The sequence below is a fragment of the Bos grunniens genome, chromosome 21 (genome assembly GCF_055505025.1).
Source record: "Bos grunniens cultivar Pamir isolate PY7600 chromosome 21, Bosgru_T2T1.0, whole genome shotgun sequence".
Lineage (NCBI taxonomy): Eukaryota > Metazoa > Chordata > Mammalia > Artiodactyla > Bovidae > Bos > Bos grunniens.
In genome coordinates this window covers 27,602,449-27,627,154 of record NC_141185.1, presented here as the reverse complement: position 1 = coordinate 27,627,154, position 24,706 = coordinate 27,602,449, and the positions used below count along the sequence as shown (strand labels likewise).

Below are 24,706 nucleotides of genomic sequence, written 5' to 3'. Positions count from 1 at the left end.
GCCATACCCTCCTCCAGGGGATCTTCCCAACCAGGGATCAAACTCAAGTCTCCTGCATTGTGGGTGGATTCTTTATAATCTGAGCCCCAGGGAAGCCCCAAAATACTGGGTAGCCTATCCTTTCTCCAGGGGATCTTCCCTCGTGCATTGTAGGATTCTTTATCAGCTTGAGCTACCAGGGAAGTCCCATATGTTGGTGAATACACATATTAAATCTCAATGCATAATTTTGCTTATAAGTAGAGTTCTAATTTTACCAGCTGCCAGAACCTAAATAAACCTTCCTTTTGGGTAAGATAAGAGGATTGCAATTACTCATTGGTACTGATTGTTAATGTAAAGAAGACTGGCTCCAAAGCATTTGTCCTAGTTTGAAAAATGAAGCCAGATTATCCTTAAAGTGTGTGCTGTTTAAATAGAGAAGCATGATCCCTTCAGGACCAGCAGGTGGGATAAGAAGTAGGGAAATCTTTGCTCACCTGCAGATTCAGATGCTGCCCCTGCCACATCACCTCATGTGATGACCTGAGACAAGTTACGACCCCCTCTGCATGCCCAGAGCAGTCAATGCCACCTCTCATATTATGACTGTGGGGGGAACTTTTCTTTCCATCTTCCCTGTGACAGCCAGCAAGATGCTGTATGCTTAGTGAATAACCAAAATGTTTTGAGCGAATGACATAAAAGATCAAAGTGGAACCTGTTCATTAGAAATGGTTTTTAAAAATTGTTTATCAAACCAGACTTTAAAATATCTATTTCTCCTGAAATCTTCACATAAACCCCTAATGGATATCCCCATTCCTATCTTACCAATGAAGAAACTGAATTTCAGAGGCACCAAGTAGCTCGTTTAGTTTATACTGTTAGTAAGAGACAGATAGAGCCTGGAATTAAGTTCAGTTTTGTCTGGTTGTAACAGCTGTTCTCTTAATATTATCTGCACTGGTTCATGATAAGCATGTTCCTCCTCTCCCCACCTTTTAATATACCTTCTCCTGTCATCATGATTAATCCTCATTTAAATGTTTTTCAAGTTCTAATTTCTGCCAGGGACTTAGGCAAATCATTAGATCAGCTGGTCTTTCATGATTTCACATGGTGCCAGCTGGGCTCTCTGGATTCAGGTGCTGAGTCCACCACCTTCTAGCCACATGGCATGGGGCATGTCTCCTTATTTCTCGGGGCCTCCATCTTCTTATTTGTAAAATGGGGGCGACAGTAGCACCCACCTCACAGGGTCTTTATGACCCTACTTGGTGACTCTGAAATTCAGTTTCTGCATTGATAAGATGGAAATGGGGACATCCATTAGGGGTTTATGTGAAGATTTCAAGAGAAAATATATTTTAAAGTCTGGCTTGATGATCTATTGTATATTGCTTTTAAATGGTCCTGGCATGTTTGTTGTTGTTCAGAAGCCAAGCTGTGTCCAACCCTTCGCAACCCCATGGACTGTAGCATGCCAGGCTTAGTGAGTGCTATATGAGGATTACTTATTGTTTCAGCTAGCATTGTTCTTGCCTGGAGAATCCCAGGGACAGGGGAGCCTGGTGGGCTGCCGTCTGTGGGGTCGCACAGAGTTGGACACGACTGAAGTGACACAGCATCAGCAGCATTGTTCAGATAAGGTCATTCATGGAATCCTTTAATCTTGGAACACTAAGAAAGGGGTAAATACTTTTGAATGGTTTAAAAAGTTTTAACAGCAGAAGCTGACCTTTTCTAGTTTCAAAAATACACTGAAAATAGTTCACTTTCTGATGCTTTTCAGCATGTCCCTCTCTGAAGGTAGTTAACGTGATCTGGGCTAGGTCAGACAACATACTTGATTTCTGTGTCCACCAAGAAATGTGCATCCTTCTCGGGATGAACACACACATGTTCACATATATCCAAACAGTAAACACCAAGAGGACATTGGCAGCTCAGCTCACTGGTTAAACTACCTCCTGAGGACTAAGAGCTGTCTCCTCTCTGATTGAACTGAGTCAAACTCATCTGTAATTGAGGCACTGATGGGATGGGCTTGCTTAAGCATGTGCTGCCTTAAAATTTTGGTTTAAATTTTCTATAAAAATAAAATTTACAAGCAAATTACAAGCAAAAATAAAATATCAAGCAAATTTTTGCTTGCTAAAAAAAAAAAAGATTTTTTTAAAAGTCCCTATTCTCATCAGAGATCCCGTTTCAGAAAAATTAACAGAAAATACTGAATGTGAGGTGGGGGGGGGGACTTTTTTGAGTTTTAATCTCAGTGCTAAGAATGTGAGAGTGGGAACAAGTGTTTCTTCTCCATCATCTGGGTCTGGTAATACGTCTCTCGGAGCACTGTTTCTGAGGGCGCTGTGGTACCGTGGGAGGAACAGACTCTGGAATGGGATGTGGACTCAGAGTCCAGCTCTGCCTCCAGGCTAGGCACCCACCTTCTTTGACCCTCAGTTTCCTCATCTGTAAAATGACCATAATCAGCACCACTTCACAGATTTGTGTTGACAACCCAAGTATCTGCTTCCTATTTTATACCCCTTTCCTCTTTTATTGAAATAGTTTTCAATTTCAATTTGTTCTAAAAATCATGTAATTCTATTAAAAAAGATTACCCCCAGACTTTTAACAACACAAGGCAGGGGGACCATGTCTTATTTTCTACTGTGTTGCTCTTTCCTGGTCCCGTGTCTGATGCAGGGAAAGCTCTGTTTCTGTCCTAGCCGCACACAGCAGTCTCGTCAAAGGGCAACAGTAATCACCCCCACAGTTTCTAGTCAACCAGACTAGGTTTGTCACAGAAGAGAAATAGGAAAATAAAAGAAACAGTGAGTATTCTTTATAAAATTGGAATATAGTTGGTTTACCATATTGTGTTAGTTCTAGGTTTACAACAAAGTGATTCAGATATATATTTTTCATTATAGGATATTATAGGATGTTGACTATAGTTCCTTGTGCTATACAGAAAATCCTTATTGTCTCTCTTATATGTGGTAGCGTGCATTTGTTAATCCTGTACTCCTAATTTCTCCCTCTTTTCCCCACTTTATCCCCACCCCCCACTTTCCTCTTGGTGACTGTAAATTAGCTTCCTATGTCTGTGAATCTGTTTGTTTTGTAAATAGACTCATTTGTGTTATTTTTTAGATTTCATGTATAGGTGATATTATATACTATTTCTTTGTCTGGTTTAACTCACGTACTATGATAAGTTGTAAGTTCATCCATGTTGCTGCAAATGACAATATGCCATACTTTTTGTGGCCGAGAGGTATTCCATTATATACACACACACACACACACACACACCACTTCTTCTTTATCCATTCATCTGTCATTGGGTACTTAGATTGCTTCCACATCTTGGCTATTGTAAATAGTGCTGCTATGAACATTGGGGTGCATGCATCTTTTCAAATTAGAGTTTTCTTTTTTCATGGGTATATGCCTGGGAGTGGGATTGCTGGGTCATACGGTAGCTCTATTTTTAGCTTTTAAAGGGAACCTTGACACTGTTTTCTGTAGTGGCTGTACCTGTTTACCCACCAACAGTGTAGGAGGATTAATAATGGGTATTTTTAACCTGTCATGAGTGTAGCTATTTGCAGGACTCAACCTTTTATTTTCCTTGCAAATGTAATCTTCAAATGTATGTTAACTGAGGGCTTTAGCAAGTTATTTTACACAAACTTGTAAGTGTACATTTTTATATACTTTCACTGTGCTTCTTAGCCTTTAAAAAAATTCATGCATTAGAAAGTTTCATCTCATTAAGGAACTTTCAAAATGTAAATAATTTGATTCCTCCAGCAGATGGTTTGAAAGTGGGAAGTGCGCTGTTACTGGTGATAACAGGCTAGTGGCTGTTCCATTTTCTCCCAAGTTGGATGACCAAGGTTTCTTCTGCAGGTGGAATGCTGGCTTGGCTTCAGTTATCAGACTCTCAGAACATGTATCAGATATGAATACAGCAAGGAATACACCCATAAGGAGACAGTTAAGGGGCTGGCCCAGGAGGACTGGTGCCTGTGGCCTGGGTCACCCTCAGTGTGCCCCTGGGGTGCTTGGCAGGGAGGCAGAGAAAGATAATGGCAGAAGGGCCAAGAAGGAACAGTAAGGTAACTGGTGGTAGAAAATGGCAAGAGAGAGAGATGGAATAGATGAGATACAGGAGTTTGAGGAAAACTAAAATGTGGCCTTTCAAAGGCTTGTAACTCAGTCTGTAGCAGTGAGGTGAACGTGTGTAAAATGTGCTTTTTGTGTAGTGCAGCCTTGAATTGTGTTATGAAGAAAATCTGATTTTTATAGTCGTCTTTGACTCTCCAGGTAAATAAGCGTAAACTCAGAATATGAGAGAAACAGGCAGGTCAGATACTAAGAACAGAGACAAACTTAGGTGCAGACAGAATTCTGATACAGGCAGAAGAAGTTTCACAAAAAAGTTCAGGTACGTGTCTCAACTCTATTGGTGGTTTAACTTTTTCTACTGATTGAAATGACCAGAATTCAGTAAGCCAGTGCTTAGACATGCTTTCTGTTCTGCTGATATTTTTACTTCACTGATATTTATCTTTTTGTTCCCAGTACTGTCCAGCAGTGTGCTTCACACAAAGCAGCTGCTTAATAAATATTTGTTGAAAGAATGAATAAGGGACTTCCCTGGTGGTCCAGTGCTTAAGAATCCTCCTGCCAGTGTAGGGGATACATGTTCAATCCCTAGTCCAGGAAGATCCCACACGCCGTGGAGCAACTAAGCCCGTGCTTCGCAGCTGCTGAGCCTGCACTCCAGAGCCCATGCTCTGTAAGAAGAGAAGCCGCTGCAGGGAGAAGTTCATGCCCCGCAACCAGAGAGTGGCCCCTCTGGCCACAACTAGAGAAAGCCTGTGCAGCAGCAGTGAAGACCCAGCACAGACAGAAATAAATACATAAAAGCTTAAAAAGAATGAATGAAAGGCCAGTATCTATTTTACTAGGATTTGATTTATATTACAAAATAAGTAAAATTTTGCATTTTTTTGTCATTTTCTCATGTTGTTACTTACGTCAGCCTCATTTTCCTTCATTCTCACCATGAAGACTCTAGCAGAGCTTCTGAAGATGAACATCAAATATTCGTTTTTCTGCATCCAAATGTGAATTCTCCTGCACGTTGCATAGCTCAGTGTATAGAGTGGAGCCTCTTTGGTTTCTCTAAGAATATCCTCTCATGATACGAGAATAGATCTGTCTGTCCACTTCACAGAACACTGGTTGACACACCACACAGAAACAGGCTGAGAGAGGTGGAGAAATAGCAGGTGACAAAAGTTTCAGAAATCAGATGGACTTTAGTATCACTTGCCTTCATAAATTCTATTTATATTCTTATATTCTACATAAGTAGGAGGGAAGGTGGAAAGCTAAAATTTCCCCTGATAATGAGGAGTGCTTAGATTTTTATTGCAAGTTAACTCACCAGTTAAGTATTAAAATATTAATCAAAGATAATCAAAAGGTAACTCTGAAGAACAGGTTAAGTTAGTTAACTAGCATCCCAAGCCATCTCAGTGAGTTCAAATACAGAAGCCTGTCCTTCCTCCTTTCGACCTCCAGGTGGTGCTGTTTACCCAGCCATGGCAAGCCGGTGGGCAGCCCCATTTCCTTCCCTTAAGATTCAGAGCTGGGCTTTCATTTTTTTCAAAATATTTTCTGTTTCCACAGATGTGTTCTTTTAAATGGCCAATACATTTTTGTAACCACCATTTGAAAATTTGCAAGGTTATTGTGAATTGTGCTTCTTAGCCAAGAATTTTTTTTTTTTTTTTCTGATGTCCAGGACACACCCAAAGTTAGGCGTTTACATTTGTTCCTTGGTCCTGTACCTTTTTTAGTTTCTTAGAACCCAGACTCAATCACAGACATTTGAGCTGTCAGTAGAACTCATCCAAGTCCCTTTAAACACTTATGTGATTTAAAAATGGATCTCTCCTTCAGTTAAGGCACCTCAACTCCTTGGGCTTCTAAGTAAAGAACACCATCTTTACTTTATCCCCCAAAGCCAGGTTCCTGGCAGACTTGACCTGACTTTTTAGTGAGGGGGCTCTTGTCAGACACCCAGAAATGTTTTGATGATTTGAGGGTCACCTTTCCAATGACACCCTGCAGTCCAGTCTAAATTCCTCAAAAAAAAAAGCAAAATCTTTCCTAGGGAAAAAACCATAGTGGTATCATGAGCAGTTTCTTTCCATTTTAACAGAGTTCAGTGGCAGGAATGGTGGGAATTTTGTTGTACAGTGTGGACATAGGATGGGACTGCCGTGGTATCAGTTTTACCATCCATGAGGTATGGAATTTTCAAGATTGGCTTTAAAAAATAACCTATTAACATGCTTTTCTTGTTCTTTTCCCCCCTTTTCTGTCACAAGGGGTTTGTAAACAAACTGGATGAATTTATTCAATGGTTAAACGAAGCCATGGAAACCACTGAAAATTGGACACCTCCTAAAGCAGAGACGGATAGCCTAAAACTGTACCTGGAGACACACTTGGTAAGCAAGACTGCATTGCTCTTAATGTTGGTTAGGGAAGAATTTTAATGTGGTCCTTGTTTATTTATGGAGAATGTTGATTTTACTTATCAGAAGTCATTATATGCTAATAAACCAAGTTTTAACGGGGTAAATTACAGAAGCTGACAATTTACAGGCATTTCAAGTAATACTATGAAATCTGAATTCTCCATATTTCAAGCTATTTTTTAAAAACTTTTCCCAGAAAGGTAAGTAATTATTTTTAAAAATATCTTAGAAAATTTTACTAGACCCTTGCTCTCTAAAGTGATGACTGACGTTTTTCTTCTTCTTAAAAAAATAAGTGAAAGGTCATTTTGATGACCATTCTAAGCTTTCTAGAATTCTTGTAAAATTAATGAACCTCTCATTATCAAGAGGGTCTACTTTATCTGTTCTACACTGGGTTATTTTAATAAAATATTTAAAATGATGATCTCCATCATTTTTGCTGCTATGTGGGTTTTTCAGCATATAATTAATACAACTGTCATTACTTTTGTCCCTGTGCACAAGGAAAGCCATGGAGAGAAAGTAGAAAACACTTGGATGAATATGCTTCTGAATATGTTAGAAGCAAGAATTATAGACTGGGGGACATTTGATGAACCTCATGAGGTTTTTACTGAATGCTTCAAATGGCCGATATCAATTATGAAGGGGTGGAAACCAAGTAGTGGAGTGTGATAAAGCATGAAGAAAAAGCACGTTGTCAGAGGAAATGAAAATTCAAGCTTTCAGGATCTCATCTTTATTCCTTTCACCGATAGCATAAAATTGACAAAGGCAATGAACATGAATTCTTGGGTGCCCAGCTGTGGGGCTGGTTCTCTGCCCCTCTCACACGCTCAGAATTTGGATTGAATACACATTGTGTGGGAGTCCTGCATGTATGTGAGTTCACAGGGTTCCAGAACCGCTCCCTGTGATATTAAGTGCATGGAGGAGAGAGAGAAAGGAGAGAGAAGGGAAGAAGAGGGGAGAGAGAGCAGGGATGTTTTAGTTCTTCAGTGTTTGTGTTTTGCAGTGTGTTTTATATCATTGCAAGAAAAGCAGGAAGAACAGCCTCAAAATCCTGTTGCTACATGTAAATATCCTGTGGATGATTTTTTTAAAAACTCACAAAACTGTGTGGTAGAGGCTGAGTATATTGTTTCCATTTTTAGAGACCTGGGTTGATGTGTAAAAATGCCACTGACCCTAACTACCTCTCTTGTATGTGGGTTTTTAAATACTACCCTTAGTATTCAAATCCCTGTTGAGTAGAGCCTTGATTTTTTTTTTAAAAGAGGGCATTTCGTAATAGCAAGATAAAGATATTCACTGCTTTATAATGTAAATTGTATTAATTAGGATGTCAACTTTTCACTGGCATTGTTCTGACAGAAATTCTAATCTGTGTTTAAACAGGAGTATATGAACTTTATTTCACATTAAATGTGCTGTCTTAATTTCTCTTGATTTAATATTTTATGGAAAACACCAGTTTCGTTTTTGAGGTCCCAGAGGGCATGAGGACACAAAGGGCACTTTGACTTTAGGTTATTTATTGAAAGCCAGGCAAGGAAAATATGAACCAAGGTCTCTCCTCTCTATGAGAGCTGAATGACCTGACCTTTTTTTAAGCAATATGTACTCCTCTTCTCAAATCCATATTGCAGAATTATTCACTTAGCACCCCCATGTTGGCCTCTGTCTCATTCTGGCCCAACACCATCCAGTAGAACTTTCTGTGATGATGGAATATTCTATATTGAACGTCCATTGTGGGAGCCACCTACCACACCTATCTACTGAGCGCTTGAAATGTGGCTAGAGTAACTGAGGAAATGAATTGTTCAATCTAATGAATTTACATTTGAATTTAAATTGCCACATGCGGCCTGTGTCCACTGGATTCTGGTCTTGTAAATTGCAGAGCTCTTTACAGACCATAATGAATTGCAGGTATCCAGTACCGGCTTCACAATGACATTCCCGCCTAAAATATAGAAACTATTATTCTCTCTGCTACCTTAGGTCCACAGCAAACAGCTCTTCTTAAAATGTCTATCTATCTCTTAAAGAATAACCTTGTTTCCACCTGATGATCAACACTTTTTTGAATGAATTTTCTCCACTACCATGTCTGTGTTAGTTGCAAGAGATAACACAGGAACATCTTCATTACCTCTGCTTTGCAAATAGTGAGGGACTATAATCTCAGATTTGTTCACTGTTGTTAAATCACAATTTTAGGAACTGAAATTAGGAGTAATTTTGTTTTAACAGTTACTGAAGACCTAGTGTGTATGGATTGCCATTAAGTGATGCTAAAAGACAGTTATTGGGACTGTTTTACTGCATGCTCTGTTTGTTAATCTAGATACAGCCTGTCATTTAAACATCTTTCATGCAAACTCTGCATTACTCTGTCTCTCTGAGCACAATGTCTATCTACGTAGCTCCTGAGCAATATTGTCATTTATATTTTTTATTGTATTTTTTTTACTATAGTGCTGAGTTAATATTGTTATTCTTCTCAAAAGTAGGTGAAAAAAAAATCTACCTTTCCATAAAGAAAGTATACAACTAAGCCTAGAGATTTATATTTCTTAGTTCACCCTGTATAAGTCTTTGCTGCTTCTTAATGAGTGGGCAAGAAGTATTTTCAAGAGTATCTAGTATGTGGAGTTAGCTACATGATGAACATCTCTGTAGAGTCTATAATTTAATGTTAAACCAACGGATGTGAAAGCCTCCGGGTTCCATGTCTTCCCTGATTTAATAATGTGATAGAATAGTTGGCACCCTGCAAGGTTTATTATAAAGAAAAGCAAATAAACAATAACAAAAGTTGTACATTTATGTTTTGATACTTAATTCAATTATTTTCCATGACAGTAACCAAGGGTTTTTACCAACACAAATCAATTAAAGCTTTACAATACCTTTATGGGAGATATGAAGGAGCTTTATTCTAACTGTAAGAAATACTGTGAAATTGCAATGATACATCAATGATTTTCCATGATAATTAATCATCTGCTTGCAACCTGGCTGCTCCTTCAAAAATACAATTCATGTCTTTTTAGAAAATGACATTTTCAGGAAAATGTCAGTCTGGAAAGGTATTTTGCAAATACTGAGCACATTGGATGACCCTCTTTAAACACTGCTTTTACAGTAGCACTGTATACATGTGTTCTTGAATGGATTTGCTGCTTCTTCACCTCTGTCCACTTTTTTAAACAGCTTAATTGAGGTATAATTTTGACATGCTAAATTGCATATATTCAAACATTTTTACAAGTTTTGATAAATTGACAAATGTATACACCCATAAAACTGTCACTATAATCAAGACAGGCAACATATCTATCACCTCCAAAAGCTTCCTCGTGCCCCTTTGTAATTGCTCCCTCCCTGCCCTCTCAGACTTGTCTTCATCCCTAAGTAGTCATGAGCCTTTAGTTTAGTTTGTACTTTCTAGAATTTTGCATAAGTGCAATCAAGCTATATGTTCTCTCTCTCTTTTTTTTTTTTTTCCTTTTTTGGTCTGGTTTCTTTCATCCAGCATCAGTCAGTTCAGTCGCTCGGTCCTGTCCGACTCTTTGTTGACCCCATGAATCACAGCACGCCAGGCCTCCCTGTCCATCACCAACTCCCGGAGTTTACCCACTTATGCGCATCGAGTTGCTGATGCCATCCAGCCATCTCACCTCTGTCATCCCCCTCTCCTCCTGCCCCCAATCCCTCCCAGCATCAGGGTCTTTTCCAATGAGTCAGCTCTCCGCATGAGGTGGCCAAAGTATTGGAGTTTCAGCTTCAGCATCAGTCCTTCCAATGAACACTCAGGACTGATCTCCTTTAGGATGGACTGGTTGGATCTCCTTGCAGTCCAAGGGACTCTCAAGAGTCTTCTCCAACACCACAGTTCAAAAGCATCAATTCTTCGGTGCTCAGCTTTCTTCATAGTCCAGCTTTCACATCCATACATGACCACTGGAAAAACCATAGCCTTGCCTAGACGGACCTTTGTTGGCAAAGTAATGTCTCTGCTTTTGAATATGCCATCTAGGTTGGTCATAACTTTCCTTCCAAGGAGTAAGTGTCTTTTAATTTCATGGCTGCAATCACCATCTGCAGTGATTTTGGAGCCCCAAAAATAAAGTCTGACACTGTTTCCACTGTTTCCCCATCTATTTCCCATGAAGTGATGGGACGAGATGGATGATCTTAGTTTTCTGAATGTCGAGCTTTAAGCCAACTTTTTCACTCTCCTCTTTCACTTTCATCAAGAGGCTTTTTAGTTCCTCTTGACTTTCTGCCATATGGGTGGTGTCATCTGCATATCTGAGGTTATTGATATTTCTCCTGGAAATCTTGATTCCAGCTTGTGCTTCTTCCAGCCCAGTGTTTCTCATGATGTACTCTGCATAGAAGTTAAATAAGCAGGGTGACAATATACAGCCTTGACGTACTCCTTTTCCTATTTGGAACCAGTCTGTTGTTCCATGTCCAGTTCTAACTGTTGCTTCCTGACCTGCATATAGGTTTCTCAAGAGGCAGGTCAGGTGGTCTGGTATTCCCATCTCTTTCAGAATTTTTCACAGTTTATTGTGATCCACACAGTCAAAGCCTTTGGCATAGTCAATAAAGCAGAAATAGATATTTTTCTGGAACTCTCTTGCTTTTTCCATGATCCAGCGGATTTGGCAATTTGATCTCTGGTTCCTCTGCCTTTTCTAAAACCAGCTTGAACACCTGGAAGTTCATGGTTCATGAATTGCTGAAGCCTGGCTTGGAGAATTTGGAGCATTACTTTACTAGCATGTGAGATGAGTGCAATTGTGTGGTCATTTGAGCATTCTTTGGCATTGCCTTTCTTAGGGATGGGAATGAAAACTGACCTTTTCCAGTCCTGTGGCCACTGCTGAGTTTTCCAGATTTGCTGGCATATTGAGTGCAGCACTTTCACAGCATCATCTTTCAGTATTTGGAATAGCTCAACTGGAATTCCATCATCTCCACTAGCTTTGTTCGTAGTTGTGCTTTCTAAGGCCCACTTGACTTCACATTCCAGGATGTCTGGCTCTAGGTGAGTGATCACACCATCGTGATTATCTTGGTCGTGAAGATCTTTTTTGTACAGTTCTTCTGTGTTTTCTTGCCACCTCTTCTTAATATCTTCTGCTTCTGTTAGGTCCATACCATTTCTGTCCTTTATCAAGCCCATCCTTGCATGAAATGTTCCCTTGGTATATCTAATTTTCTTGAAGAGATCACCCAGCATACTTAGTTTGATTTTGTGTGTTTCAATTGTTCATTTTTATTGCTGAATAGTATTCCTTTGTGTAGATATAATACAATTTGTTTACCCATTCACCTGATGGTAGGCACTTAGGTCATTTCCCTTACCACCATTTTTATTATCTAAAGAAGCAAAAGTCACCCAAAACTACATTTAAGTAGAAGCATCATAAGTAGTTTTTCCCTTCAAAAGGATTTTTATTATCTTCAGTTAGACTGCTGAGAGGCAAAGCAAGAGAGCAGGATAGTAATTTTTTCAACAGAGATGACAGTCCATGTCCATTTGCTGAAAGACAACTTCGATTTCCTCAGTAGTGTTTATCCATGCCTAATTCACCAAATGGCACCACATCATATGCAATCAATTGCAGGAAAACAAAGCAGAAATTGGTTTTTGTTTTTTGAACCTGTAGCCAGAGTATCCAGTAGGAGAAGGCAAAGTTAAACTGACACCAGACATCTGCATAGTAATTAGGAAAAGGAGCCAAGCCCAAAGGCCTGGCTTAAACTTGGGAGATAAATTTGCACAGGCAGCGCCGTGTCAGGTTGGGCAAACATTAACCAACGACATAGAAAAAGTGTTGGAAAAACGACATTCTTAATTCAGTTTGATAAATGAGAAAACATGGAGGCGGGAAGGTGGTGGTGATGAGTCCATATATATTAAGCACCTATGAGTGCCAGGCAGTTATTTACATGTTAGGAATACATGATGAATGAGTTTCACATCTTTCTTCCAGGGATTTGTAATCTAAGGGAGATGACCATAGATTAAATGTAGTCATCTATAGTCCCATAAATGATGAATGTAATATAATTTTGAGCAGTGAACTTCTTGTGAGATAAGCCAAGCACTGTTTAGAGCATAGTGTGAAGTTTTATTGCTCTTCCTCAGGGTAGGGAAGGCTCAGAGATGTAATTTGATGTAGACCTCATAGACCATATATGATTTCTTGGATAAAGAGGGGAGGTGAGGAGGTGGGAGGAAATTTTATGGGCAAGTAAGGGAGGTGGGGCGAGCTATTTGGTATGGCTGAGGCTAGGTTTTGTCTTGCAGGTTAGAGCTGGATGGTAAAAGAGATTGAATGTCCTTTGAGTGGATTGAATTTTTCTCTGTGGGCAATGGGGATTCATAGAAGGTTTGATTTTATTTTAAAGCAGGAAAGTGACAAGAATCAACTGTAAATTCCATGGGGAAAGTCTCAGCTTGCCATGAATTAACTGGATAAGTCTATAGATTAAGTGAGAGAATAACAACAGGCATAGTGGAAAATGAATTTGAGTATAGCATTTGAGGGTCTTCCCTGGTAACTCAGATGGTAAAGAATCTGCCTGCAATGCAGGAGACCTGGGTTTGATCCCTGGGTCAGGAAGATCCCCTGGAAGAGGGAATGGCTACCCACTCCAGTATTCTTGCCTGGAGAATTCTGTGGACAGAGGAGCCTGGTGGGGTCGCAAAAAGTTGTACCATAACTGAGTGGCTCACACACACACACACACACAGCATTTGAAGGATGTGCTAGTACTGGCACTCTGGTGTCAAATTTTTTAAATGTGGGTTTTTTTTTTTTTAGTAACTAATACTTGGATAGAACACAGAATTCTGAAGGTAAATAGAGGAAGGGAGTAAAAAGGCATGCCTCCCACCTATGTCCACCCCCGCGCCCCCCAGCCCCCACCTTTACCAGTTGTTCCTGAGGTGACCATTGTTCCTTGTTTCTTTGTATTCTTTCACAGTTATTCCTGGTATTTGAAAACAAATGCATATGTATAATTAACTTTGTTTTCTTACTTTATATTAGCAATAATTCAAAATCAGTAAATATATAACTACTGCATCCTTTCGGATGGCTGCGCGGTGTTCCATTTAAAAATATGCCGTCGTTTATTGATGAAAGCATGGGTTGCTTGCAGTCTTTTCCTATTATAAACAGCGCTTCAGTGAATATCCTTGGATACTCATTCTCTTGCATAGTATTGGCTTATCTTTAAAATAAATACCTTTCATGTGAAACTTCTGGGTCAAAGGTTATACATATTTAAATTTTTCATGTGTTGTCAAATTGTCCTTGACAGAGATAGTGCCAGTTTATACTCAGCAATGCATGAGAAAGCCTATTTCTGCACATCTTTACTATTAGACCATGTTATCAGATCAGTTGATCTTTGTCCCTTTGATAAATGTCATCTCCTTGTATTTTAGTTTTTATTTCTTGTATTTAGGTGGTGTTGAGTACCGCTTTTTATTTTTAGAAGTCATTTGTATTTCTTTTCTGAGAACTGTATACTCATATTCTTAACGTACTTTTCTGCTGGGTCATTGGCCTTTTGCTTTGGAATTTATGGGAGCTTTGTGTATATTAAGGAAATGAGTCCCTTGTTTTTGACGTGAATAGAAAATGTTTTAAAAGAAACTATTTTGGGGGTTCTGTTCTAAAAGAACATGGATATCTCAGCAGTTTGAGGAATCCACTGTTAGGCAGGCTTGAAGGCCAGACTGATAAGTATGTAAAAGGTTTCTAACCCTGGCAAAAGCATGTTTGGTTTCCAGTACTGAAAAGGCCAGTATGTGCTAAAGACTTTGCTTCCTTAGTCGTGGATGGAACAAGCCTAAAATTAGGGAGGCTGTTGTTGAGTGAGAGGGTTAAATGAGGTCTGAGCAATGAGAGAAATGGAGAGGAAGTGGACAGAGTTAGGCAGGAGATGGATAAGAATAGAGGGGATAGATTAGAAAGGGGGTGAATTAGAAAGAGATGTCAGCAGAAAAAGATCTCTTCACTTTTTGACGCTGTTGTCTGGTCAGAAGTCTCATTACCAACATCTGGTTTGTCTTCTGTAGTCTCCCCAGATGCTACCAATGCCCTTGGGATTAGCACAGGAAGGCCTGCTGCCCCACAGCAGACAGAAATCTGACCAAGACTTCAATGTATTGAAGGGTCTGGAAACTGGCTGAAAGCTTCTGTGTGTGTGGGGTGGGATTGAAGCTCCAGGGTTATTCTAGGGGTTTGTGAAATCAGGGAATGTGAACATTACGAGAAGTATTCACATGGAAAAGAGGAGACATTGCTAGAATTCAGCGATTACTGGGGGCATTTGCTTAAGGGGGAGGAAACTCTCGTTCATACAGCTGTTGTAATTATGGAACTCTAGTTACAGGAAAACATTAAGTTGTACTCACTGGAAAAGTTGAAACTGTATAAAGGCCATGAAATTAAAAGTAGAAAGCCTTACACTTTCTGGATAACCAACATAGACAGTTTATTCTATATCTTTCTGGACCTTTTTACATAAAAGTGCATACATCGTAAAGATTTTTCGCTCATTGTGCATACTCTTCAGTGATTGTGTTTGTATCTTAATATATCTCAGACATCCTTCTGTCAGAACATGAAAATCTAGTACACGCTTTAGCTGCTGCTTAGTATTTGTGTGGATTTGCCGCACTTTTCTTAACCATTGCCATAATTATGGCTATTTAAGCTGCCTCTTTGTTGATGCTGTGGCACATAATACTGCAAGAGCATTCCCATTGTTGTAGCAACAGTTGAGCGTTTCCTCCTTGTCCATTGTTGTCTGTCTACAGCAGAGTTGCCGCTATAGACAGACAGCAACAACAGCAGCAGTTCAGGGTCCATGTAGTGAGAGTCTACCATGTTTTCGGAAAAGCTTTTGCTCCAGTTCCTAAAAAGTGAATAGGGCCATGTTTGTGTGTGTGTAGCTCTGAATTTGTGTTTGTAAGGGTAGTTTTCAAAGCCCTCTTTCCAGAACCTTGTTCATTTTAGAAGTGGTCCCTGCAATTTGAAGTGTCTTCCTCAAGGGGGCACAAACGCACCAAAACCCTGCAGACAGTACTTTTGTATTGGTGCAGAATGGTCTGAGAACTTTTCCTTATTCCTTACTGTGTCATTACCCTGCTGCTGCTACTGCTGCTAAGTCGCTTCAGTCGTGTCCGACTCTGTGTGACACCAGAGACGGCAGCCCACCAGGCTCCCCCGTCCCTGGGATTCTCCAGGCAAGAACACTGGAGTGGGTTGCCATTTCCTTCTCCAATGCATGAAAGTGAAAATTGAAAGTGAAGTTGCTCAGTCGGGCCCGACTCTTAGCAACCGCATGGACTGCAGCCTACCAGGCTCCTAAGAACTTACAAAAGCAGTTTGAATCAAACTAATAATGTGACTGGCTAACAAATCTCAATACAGATGTTTTCATGCATTTAGCATTTATAGTTAGATCTTTATGTTATATCATTTTAAATTAAATCATATTTTTCATTTGTATCATAAGAAAAACATGCTACTTCTCACAGAGTTTTTAGTCATGCCAGAAAAATTTCCCAAAATACATTCAACTGTTTTTCTTTAGCTTGCCCTTCCGCGTCCACCTGTGTTCCACTTTTCATTGTTTGAAGTTAAGGGATGACAGGCTTTCCGTTTCACACTTCCTGGTGCCCACCTCTCCCTGCCTACCCTCCTCTGCTGAGATAGGCAGCTCTGGCCCAAAAAAGTTGAGCTTCACAAGACCAGCAGCTACCACATGCCCGTACGCTTCAGTTAATAAGAGACCATCAACAGACTTCAAAAGCCTGAGCTGTGTGAGTTTGGCCGCCACCCCACTCAGCCTCACAGAGCAGGGCTGGTGGCCTTGCAGGAGCTTTGAAGTTCTATATGCTTGTCCCCCTTGATTCCTGTCAGTTTAAGGTTTAAGGTGAGTAGCTGAGAGTTTAGTAGGGAGCAGCATCACTTCTCTTTGAGGGATTTGAGGTACTCAACTTGCAGCCTTGAGTTCCTTCCTTTGGTAGCTTGTGGAAGAAAGATCTGTTGGGGATTTATAGCATGCAGGAATTTTGAGGTTGATGCGTGGGCACAGGAGGCTCATGTGAGAGTCCTGAACCACATCCTTTTGCTCATATAACTAATTCTGGGCATCTGGGAGACAAATAGTCTTGTCTTCATTTTGAACTGTTCAAAGTACCTGGGGATGTACTTTTTGCCTGACTCAGTTTAAGGACTCTTGTTCCCATCATTTTGAAAATTGCTGTCACTTACACATTTTCCTGATTTATTACTTTATTCTTTTTCTTTCGGATGTGATGACTATTTTAAAATAGAATGACAGAGAATAACTGGATTTATTGAGCACTTGCTGTATAGGGTTCAGTTCAGTTCAGTCGCTCAGTCGTGTCCGACTCTTTGTGACCCCGTGAATCGCAGCACACCAGGCCTCCCTGTCCATCACCAACTCTCAGAGTTCACTCAAATTCGCGTCCATCGAGTTGGTGATGCCATCCAGCCATCTCATCCTCTGTCGTCCCCTTCTCCTCCTGCCCCCAATGCCTCCCAGCATCAGAGCTGTTTAGGGTGGTGGTATGCTAAACGCTGAAAGAAAGTTTGCAGACTGCCTTGAACTACGAGGGTTTCTGCATGGACTGAAGGACTCTGTGTGTGGAGGAGAGCCAGTGGGTGACCCAACTCACTTGAGCCAGGCTGCTGTCACCCACCATCTGTCTCCTTGTGTAGACCTGTGTGCAGATCTTACTTATCTACTATGTCACATGGAATTTTGGAATCTTGAAACAATTCACCTGGCAACAATGATATTAAGATAAATTTTCAGGCCTGAAACAGATCTTTAGCCAGAAAAAAGCCTGTCATGTCTCCTGAAGGTGTTGTGAAGATCACATAAGCCTGTTGTTTGTGAAGTTGCTTTGTTCATTTCAAGAGATTCACGCACACCCGTCGGAGACCTGAGAACAGGTGTGAGTGGCTCAGGTGTCCCTAGAGAGGTTGAATTTCTCCCTAGCTTCCCTGCCTGAATGATTCGCCTCTGACTTGAGAGATGGCTTGTGTCTTTTTGGTGTCTTCTTTGACACCCTACCCTGCACATACTTAATGAGTACTAAACAAATCTGCCAGATGAATAAACGAACATTTGTAAAAGCAGTGTTACAACCATTACAGCAGCAAATTATAACTAAGATTATAAACCATGAATGTCTGCAGGAATTTCCTGTACAATTTCCAAATCAAAATGGACCCTGGTTACAGACTTTCTGGGTATTGTCTGGTATATTTGTGACAAGAAAAATGCCTATAGAGAGAAACAGTAGAATATTTTTCTTCTGCTTTCAGGATGTAATTCATCCCCTCTGGCAGAAAATACAAGGAAAATAAAAATGTTAAGTCAGATATTAGAAAGTTTAAAAAAAAATTCCACAGGTTCACATTACCATTTCAAAAGATGAAGACTATATGACTAGACAGGATGTTAATGACTTGACATTACAAAATTTATTAAATTTATTTCTAAAGCAGTTTGGTTCCCCCTCTCAAATGCACGAAGCATGTGGGAGTTGGAATAGATCTGCCCCAGGCTTCCAAACAAATTTTTAATGGAACTAGAGTCCTTCAGGGATTGTCCTAAATCCACATAATATTCTTAGGTCTTGGTGTTTGCACTGGGACCTGTGTATTAGCAGTTGTACGTGTGAATAATATACTTATATCCATCCATCACCTTAGTGACTCCACATCTGTAGAGGCTGCTGCACATCAATTATTCCACCACAGGGGGTAGAGAGATATTTGGGCTAGCATTGACCTCTTTTTTCAATTAGGCCTCAGAAGCAGTGTGTTCTGGAAGTCAAATGGTCCCTTTGGACAGAACCTCTGTGAATCTATTTGGCCTAATGTGGCCGTGCTAGGAAGTCAATATGATTACCTGTGCCAGGTGTGGAGGCAGCATCCAGAAAAACATGAACATTTTGTCACCAAGAGGCACCATCAATATTCAGGATCTCTCCAACTTCTCTAATCCTTGCATTAGATATTAGCAAGTCTATCAAAAATGAATGCCAGCCTTAATATATACTTTATATACCTTCCACAAAAAAATGCAACTGTTTGAAAGAAGTTGTAATTTGTTTGAGGAGCTAAATTCACTTTCAAATGCTAGATGTTTTTATTATCTGAGATTTCAGGAGCAAAAAGTTTCTTCAGAAAGAACAGGAGTTTTGTCTTTATATCTTAATGCCCTTAAAAAAAACAGAGAACAAAGTTTTTATAATGCTTATTTCTTTGTTCATAAACTTAGAACATCTTTCTCAAGAGCACATAGTGCTTTTCATTTTATGAAGCTTCTGATATTATATGTGGTGGTGTGTTGCATGTTGTCATAACTAATAAATCAGTGACAAATGTAGCCACCTCATTTTGTTGGGGAGATATATAATTGTGGTGGTAGCTGACCATTTATTTAATTATGTGGTAAGTACCATATGATGAGAGGGCAAAGTTAAATTGATGATTTGGGCTATCTCAGCCAGGATACAGTTTACATGGCAATTACACCAGGATCATCTCAGTGTAATTGGCAAGTAATTTTGTAAGCGAAGGAACATGACAGCTCATTTACATGGTGTTCAATGAGTAAAATTTGGGAACATTTATCAACCACTTCCAAGTGAAGTCATTGCACCAGTATTGCCCAAAATGCTGTATAGGTGATTCGAAAGCATCGTGAAAGGTTTCTGGTATGAATCTGCATTCATTTGCTCCCTGAACATTTATTAGGTGTGTGCTGTGTGCCAGGCACTGTTCTAGGCAGTGAGAATACAGACACAAGTGAAAAGTTACATCCTCCTCTCACAGAACTCATGGTTGGAAAGCAGACCTGTTACCAGTAGTTACACAGCAGTGTAATAAGTGGAGGTCTGAGCTCTGCACAGGGACTGTGGGTGCTGAGGAGGGGAAGCCAGAAGGGTGGAAGATGGTCAGGGAAAGCTTTCTAGAAAGGGTGACACCTGAGATGAATTATAAAGAATGAGCAGGATGAGTTAGGGGAGGGGGAAAGGACCTTCCAGGCAGAGGTGCCTGCAAGAGAAGAATCTTAGATGAGCAAATGACTGGTGTGAGCTGGAAATTTTAAGCAGTTCAGGCACATTTCAAGGCAGACCTGGTGCCCAAGAAGCAGACTTGATGGAGATCTCACAGGCCAGACCTTATCCTGCAACCTGGGGAAGCACTGGGAGATTTTAACAAGCATCTTTCTCAGAGTTGGACCACTCCATGTAATAAAATATTTGTATTGTGTTATTATGATATGCCAGGCTCTACTCTACAGATATCAAGAGATCTCATACTCACAAGAACCCCATAAGGCAGGCACTCACATGTCCTCGTTTTACAGATGAAGAAACTGAGTCCACGGAGAGTGCCCACAGACATGGAGGGGGTGATGGAAGAGCCAGGATTTGAACCCAGGCCTGTCCAGCTCCAAAGCCCATGCTTGTCCCCAACACCTGCACCGTGTCACAATCCCCTTGATATAATTGACTATGACTCCTTGTTTTTAAGTTGCACACTCCTCCACCTCCTATCTCTACTTCTAGGCTGTGAGCTCTGTGAGGTCAGGAACTGTATTTATCTTGCTCACAGCCACATCCCTCAAGCTTAAGATGATGCCTGCACCTTCATAGGCATGCCGCAAATAAAGAAAAAATGTAGTTTTTAGGGGGTCATGACTGGAGGCTGTTGAAGTCAGCCTGTCAAGGGATGACAATGTGGGCCTGAATTAGTCGATACAGAGTGGTGAGGATGGGAAATAAATTGGCAGAACTTGGTGATTGATTGGACATGTGGATTTTGTTGGCATATCCTCACAGTATTTCTGATCTCCAACTTCTACACTGGAGAGATGACTTGGCAAAACAATCTGAAGCGGAGGGAAGCTCATGCTGCTCTTCACACAGCTCTCACATTCCTGAGACGAAATGTTGCAGACTCAGGATGAGAAGTTAGAAGAAGGTTTCCTGGAGACAGTTAAAAATAGAATGAACACATCTGCCTGGAATGGTAGAGGCACAGAGCTGCCCTAGGGTAGATGAATGGTTAGATGGCCTTTGGGATTCTTCCCCCTTTGAAAATTTTCTAGTTTAGAATAAATAAAAATTCTCCTGACCCATCTGTCCTTAACTGTCTGGCTTAAAGATAGAATCAAAGTATCCAAGAACTGGAAAATATTGAGTCCAAATGCCTGGATTGTAGATAAGGAAACAGAAGCCCAGAAGTGTTAGATGACTTGTCCAAGGGCACACACCGGAAGCAAAATGAAGACCCAGACCACTGGTCTCCCGGTCCCCGACTCCCTGGACTCTCAGTGAGCAGCATCTGTTCCATGCCGCCGGTGGCAGGCCTGTGCTGGGTACTAGCCCAGACGCAGAGAGAACCTGGGGTCAGTGCTTGAGGAGTGCAGGCAGCTTCAACAGGAAGTGCCACTTGTCACCTAAAACTGCCGTGAAGCACACCTACTGTGCAGAACATTTGGAAAACAGAGACAATGAGTTTGAAAGTCTATGATGGTTTTTCTTTAGCCCCACTCATTGCCAGACACTGCTTCAATGCTTTCCAGTCATTGCCACTAATTCTCACAACAACTTGAAGTTAGATAATATTACGTTTTATGTTTCAGAAAGCTAAAGCCCCAAGAACTTGTTCCATGAGACCAGACTAAGTTCATTCCAAGTCTTAACTGCACAGTCCCTGCTGTCTTCTTTTTCTACACACTGGGTCTGTCCATTGCATCATAGATGCAATTTTGAACTTTCATTTTTTTTTTTGGAAGGCAGCTGTGCTCACCACTATACCACCAACATTGAACTTTCATTTTTTGACTTGTAATATGTTCTGTTTTTCATGTCAATTCATAGTCTTCATTTTAATGGCTGTGTAGTGTCTTATCAAGTTTTTAGGAGGTTCCTAAATAAATATTTACTCATAAAAGTCTTTCAATTTTTGACACATATGGCATTTGGAAGGTATATACTATATTTTGAGGACCATATGACCATCCTCTATCGATGGCATTGGGACAAGCAGGAGAGAAACTGCCAGGCTCTCCACAGGGGATCATGGCTTTCTTTCCCACCAAGAGCCCTTCGGGGGATGCAGGATGGTACTCGGCACAGCTCAGAATAGAGCCTGGGTAGAGATGGCCTGAGACAGGTAGCAGGTGACTTTTCAAGCCCCTGCTTCTCTGACTGAACACACATTCTTCCTCCTGTCCTTGTGAAAAAGCAAGTTTTCATTTTCCTAGGATAGTAAAAATCTTTTGTGTGAAGAAAAAGTGTCATCAGGTGTCTTTTTCATCAGCATATATACCATCTCTTTAAAATGACAGTGGGAGTAAAGGTTCATCAGTTCAATATGTCTTTCACATTTGGAGACTCCTGACTAATAAAACTCTGGTATTTATCATCAGAACAGCCAAAGAACTAAATTCTGGCACATGCTATTCTCACGCACTGAGAAAAACTTAAAAAGACAGACGATTGTCTCCATTCTTCCTTCTTCCATTCATTTAGAAGAAAAAGCATACCTTTTTTTAATTAAAAAAAATATGAGCATGCAGAAACATCTGGCCTCTATTACCATAGCAGCCTCCTAAATGGTCTCCTTGTCCGCCCTTTTAAAATCAACTCTACATAACAGCTAGAAAGATGTTTCTAGAACACAGAATTCTACCAGTCACTCTCTCATGTTGTCAACATCTTCTTCCACTTCTTCTTCTGTGGCTCTTAGAGTTAAATATCACGTGTAGCCACAGCTCCCAGCTCCCCTTCTTCACCTTGTCTTAGCCACACCAGGTGGCTTCTGCTTCTGCCTCCCAGCTTCCTGCTGCAAGACAGGGTGTCTCCAGCCCTACATGGAAATCCGGTCCTTTCTCCACGAGCTCCCCACTGAGCTCTGCAGAACCTGCCTCCCAGTTGAGCTCCCTCAGTACCTATCCAGCACTGTCATACGGAATATAGCCCACAGTCTTGTTTTTATTTGGCCAGCATGGTACTTTAAAAAAGCTAAATCTCATTGAGCATGGCTTATCACTGTTCAGTTGAAGGCCCTGCCACTCTCTGTCATACATCAAGCCCTGATTACATATTTATTTTTTACTGGGTCATATACAACTATTTGCTTTTGATCTCTTTTACCCAACAGACTATATGTTGCATGTGTATTGTGTACTGTTAACTTTTGTATCTATAGGTCTGGTAGAGATTACTCAAAAAATAACTACTGAGTTAACATATGCTTTATTAAAAAGAAAACTAAAATTATGTCAAGAAAGGTGCAGTAACTCTTTTTGTGAACTCTGGTCACAAACATAAAATTCATGGACCTCAATGGACCTGGCCCAACATTAACAGTATTCCATGGGGATAGCGGAAAGTCTGTGTTCATGATAGGATTCTGCTAAAACAGAAATTTTGGATCTTGAAGCCCCTGAATGTGCTTATGGTCTTTCCCACTATTTCGTATATCAGGAGATTTGTATCAATTCTTATGATCCCTCATGAATAACATTCTTCACATTTGTCATAGTTTTGTGTATCAAGGCATACATTTCCCTGATTTCATTTCATATCCTTGTGACCTCCATATTTCCATCAAACTGAGTTCTGCAGAAATTTGGATGGGATAGTATAGATAAAGATGTAGTACTTTATCTGCTTGGTAAGCTGTGATCGTGATCAAAGTGCAGTCATTGTGCCTTACCTGAACTTGGATCCCGACAAGGAGTAAGGCACTCATATATATACAGCTGGTGAGGCTGGAGGTTGAACTAAGGGGAATACGCACTGGTCAACTTCTGATGTATCATCTGTTTGATAATCTGGTCCTTTGTCTCAGCCACTGTATTTTTCATGTCCTTAGTATGCAGATCTGTGGTACCTGCCTATGGCCATGTTGTTGCCATAAATTAAACCTCCAGAGAATGCCCTGCATTTTCAGGGAGTGCTGTGGATGCTGAGGGGGACCATATGTCATAAGGCATTGCTGAGGAAACATGTTAGTAGCACAGGAATGGAAATGTGTCCAAGTGTCAAGTGACACAACAACAAAAAAGTCTTTTGCTTAAGCTTCCTTCCCTAGGGAAGAGGTGGGCACAGAACCAGGTGAGTTTATTACAGAATTCCTTAGCAGCCAGAAATTTCATTGACAATTTTGTTCATGTGCTGGCTTGTCTGCCTTCTCAGAGGCCCATTGTGCATTCCTCACTTGATGTTATTAATCATTAATGGATACACCTGAAAATCAAGCAATATCATTTGGGTTGTAGATATATTAAACAGTTCTTTTCTGTAGCATAAAGCTTGTCCCCTTATCTTTTTCTTAGTAATGAACACCACTTTTTTCAATGTCCTAATCAAATCCTTCCACATAATCTTGAGGCAGAACCAGATCCAACTGCTTCTATTCTGTACTATTGGCCTCAATTATGTCAAATTATGCAACCTACTCACAGGTCCTAAGGTTCTCTTTTGTTGAGACATAGGTCTGATGCATGCCTTCAGAAGCTCATGACTACCAACATTCAACACTTGTCTGTTATAGGTAAACAGAATCAAAGAGAGCACTGGGCTAAATTTACAGTTACAAGGAAATCATCTATAGAATAGATTTCTTTCTAGATTTCTTCCTAAGTGTTGGCGCTCTTGGGCTGATCGCAAGTATTTTTCTTTTCTATGTCCCTTCTCCCTGAAACACACAAACGCACCTCAATTTGCATGGCATTGCTTCAGAGCTGAGGCTCTCCACTGTTGTGGCAGAAAGTAAATAACATCCATGTTTTGGCTATAAAATCATAATAATTTAATTTTTAATAACTATTATATTGACCAGAAGCATCAGGCTTCTGATACATTGCCATACTTAATTTTGTTCAACCAAATACCTGTAGTTGAAAGAGGACAATACAAGAAATAGTGAACAACCCTCAGGGAAATCTAATGTTTCTTTATGCCATATGCTGCAGTTTTACTGTTCCTTATGCCTCTAGTAAGATGAAATGATTCATCATTTTGGAGTCATTTTTTTAAAATC

General features: G+C 40.4%; 1 protein-coding gene across 5 annotated transcripts in view; it reads left to right on the top strand.

Annotated features, from left to right (window-relative positions):
* The window catches only part of AKAP6 (A-kinase anchoring protein 6), a 599,671-nt gene that overhangs the window by 339,137 nt on the left and 235,828 nt on the right, over positions 1-24,706 (top strand). For all 5 annotated transcript variants that reach the window (XM_086363674.1, XM_086363676.1, XM_086363675.1 and 2 more), the window contains one exon: positions 6,396-6,518. In XM_086363674.1, coding sequence (XP_086219800.1) covers positions 6,396-6,518 — 123 coding nt within the window. The remainder of the gene's footprint in view (positions 1-6,395; positions 6,519-24,706) is intronic.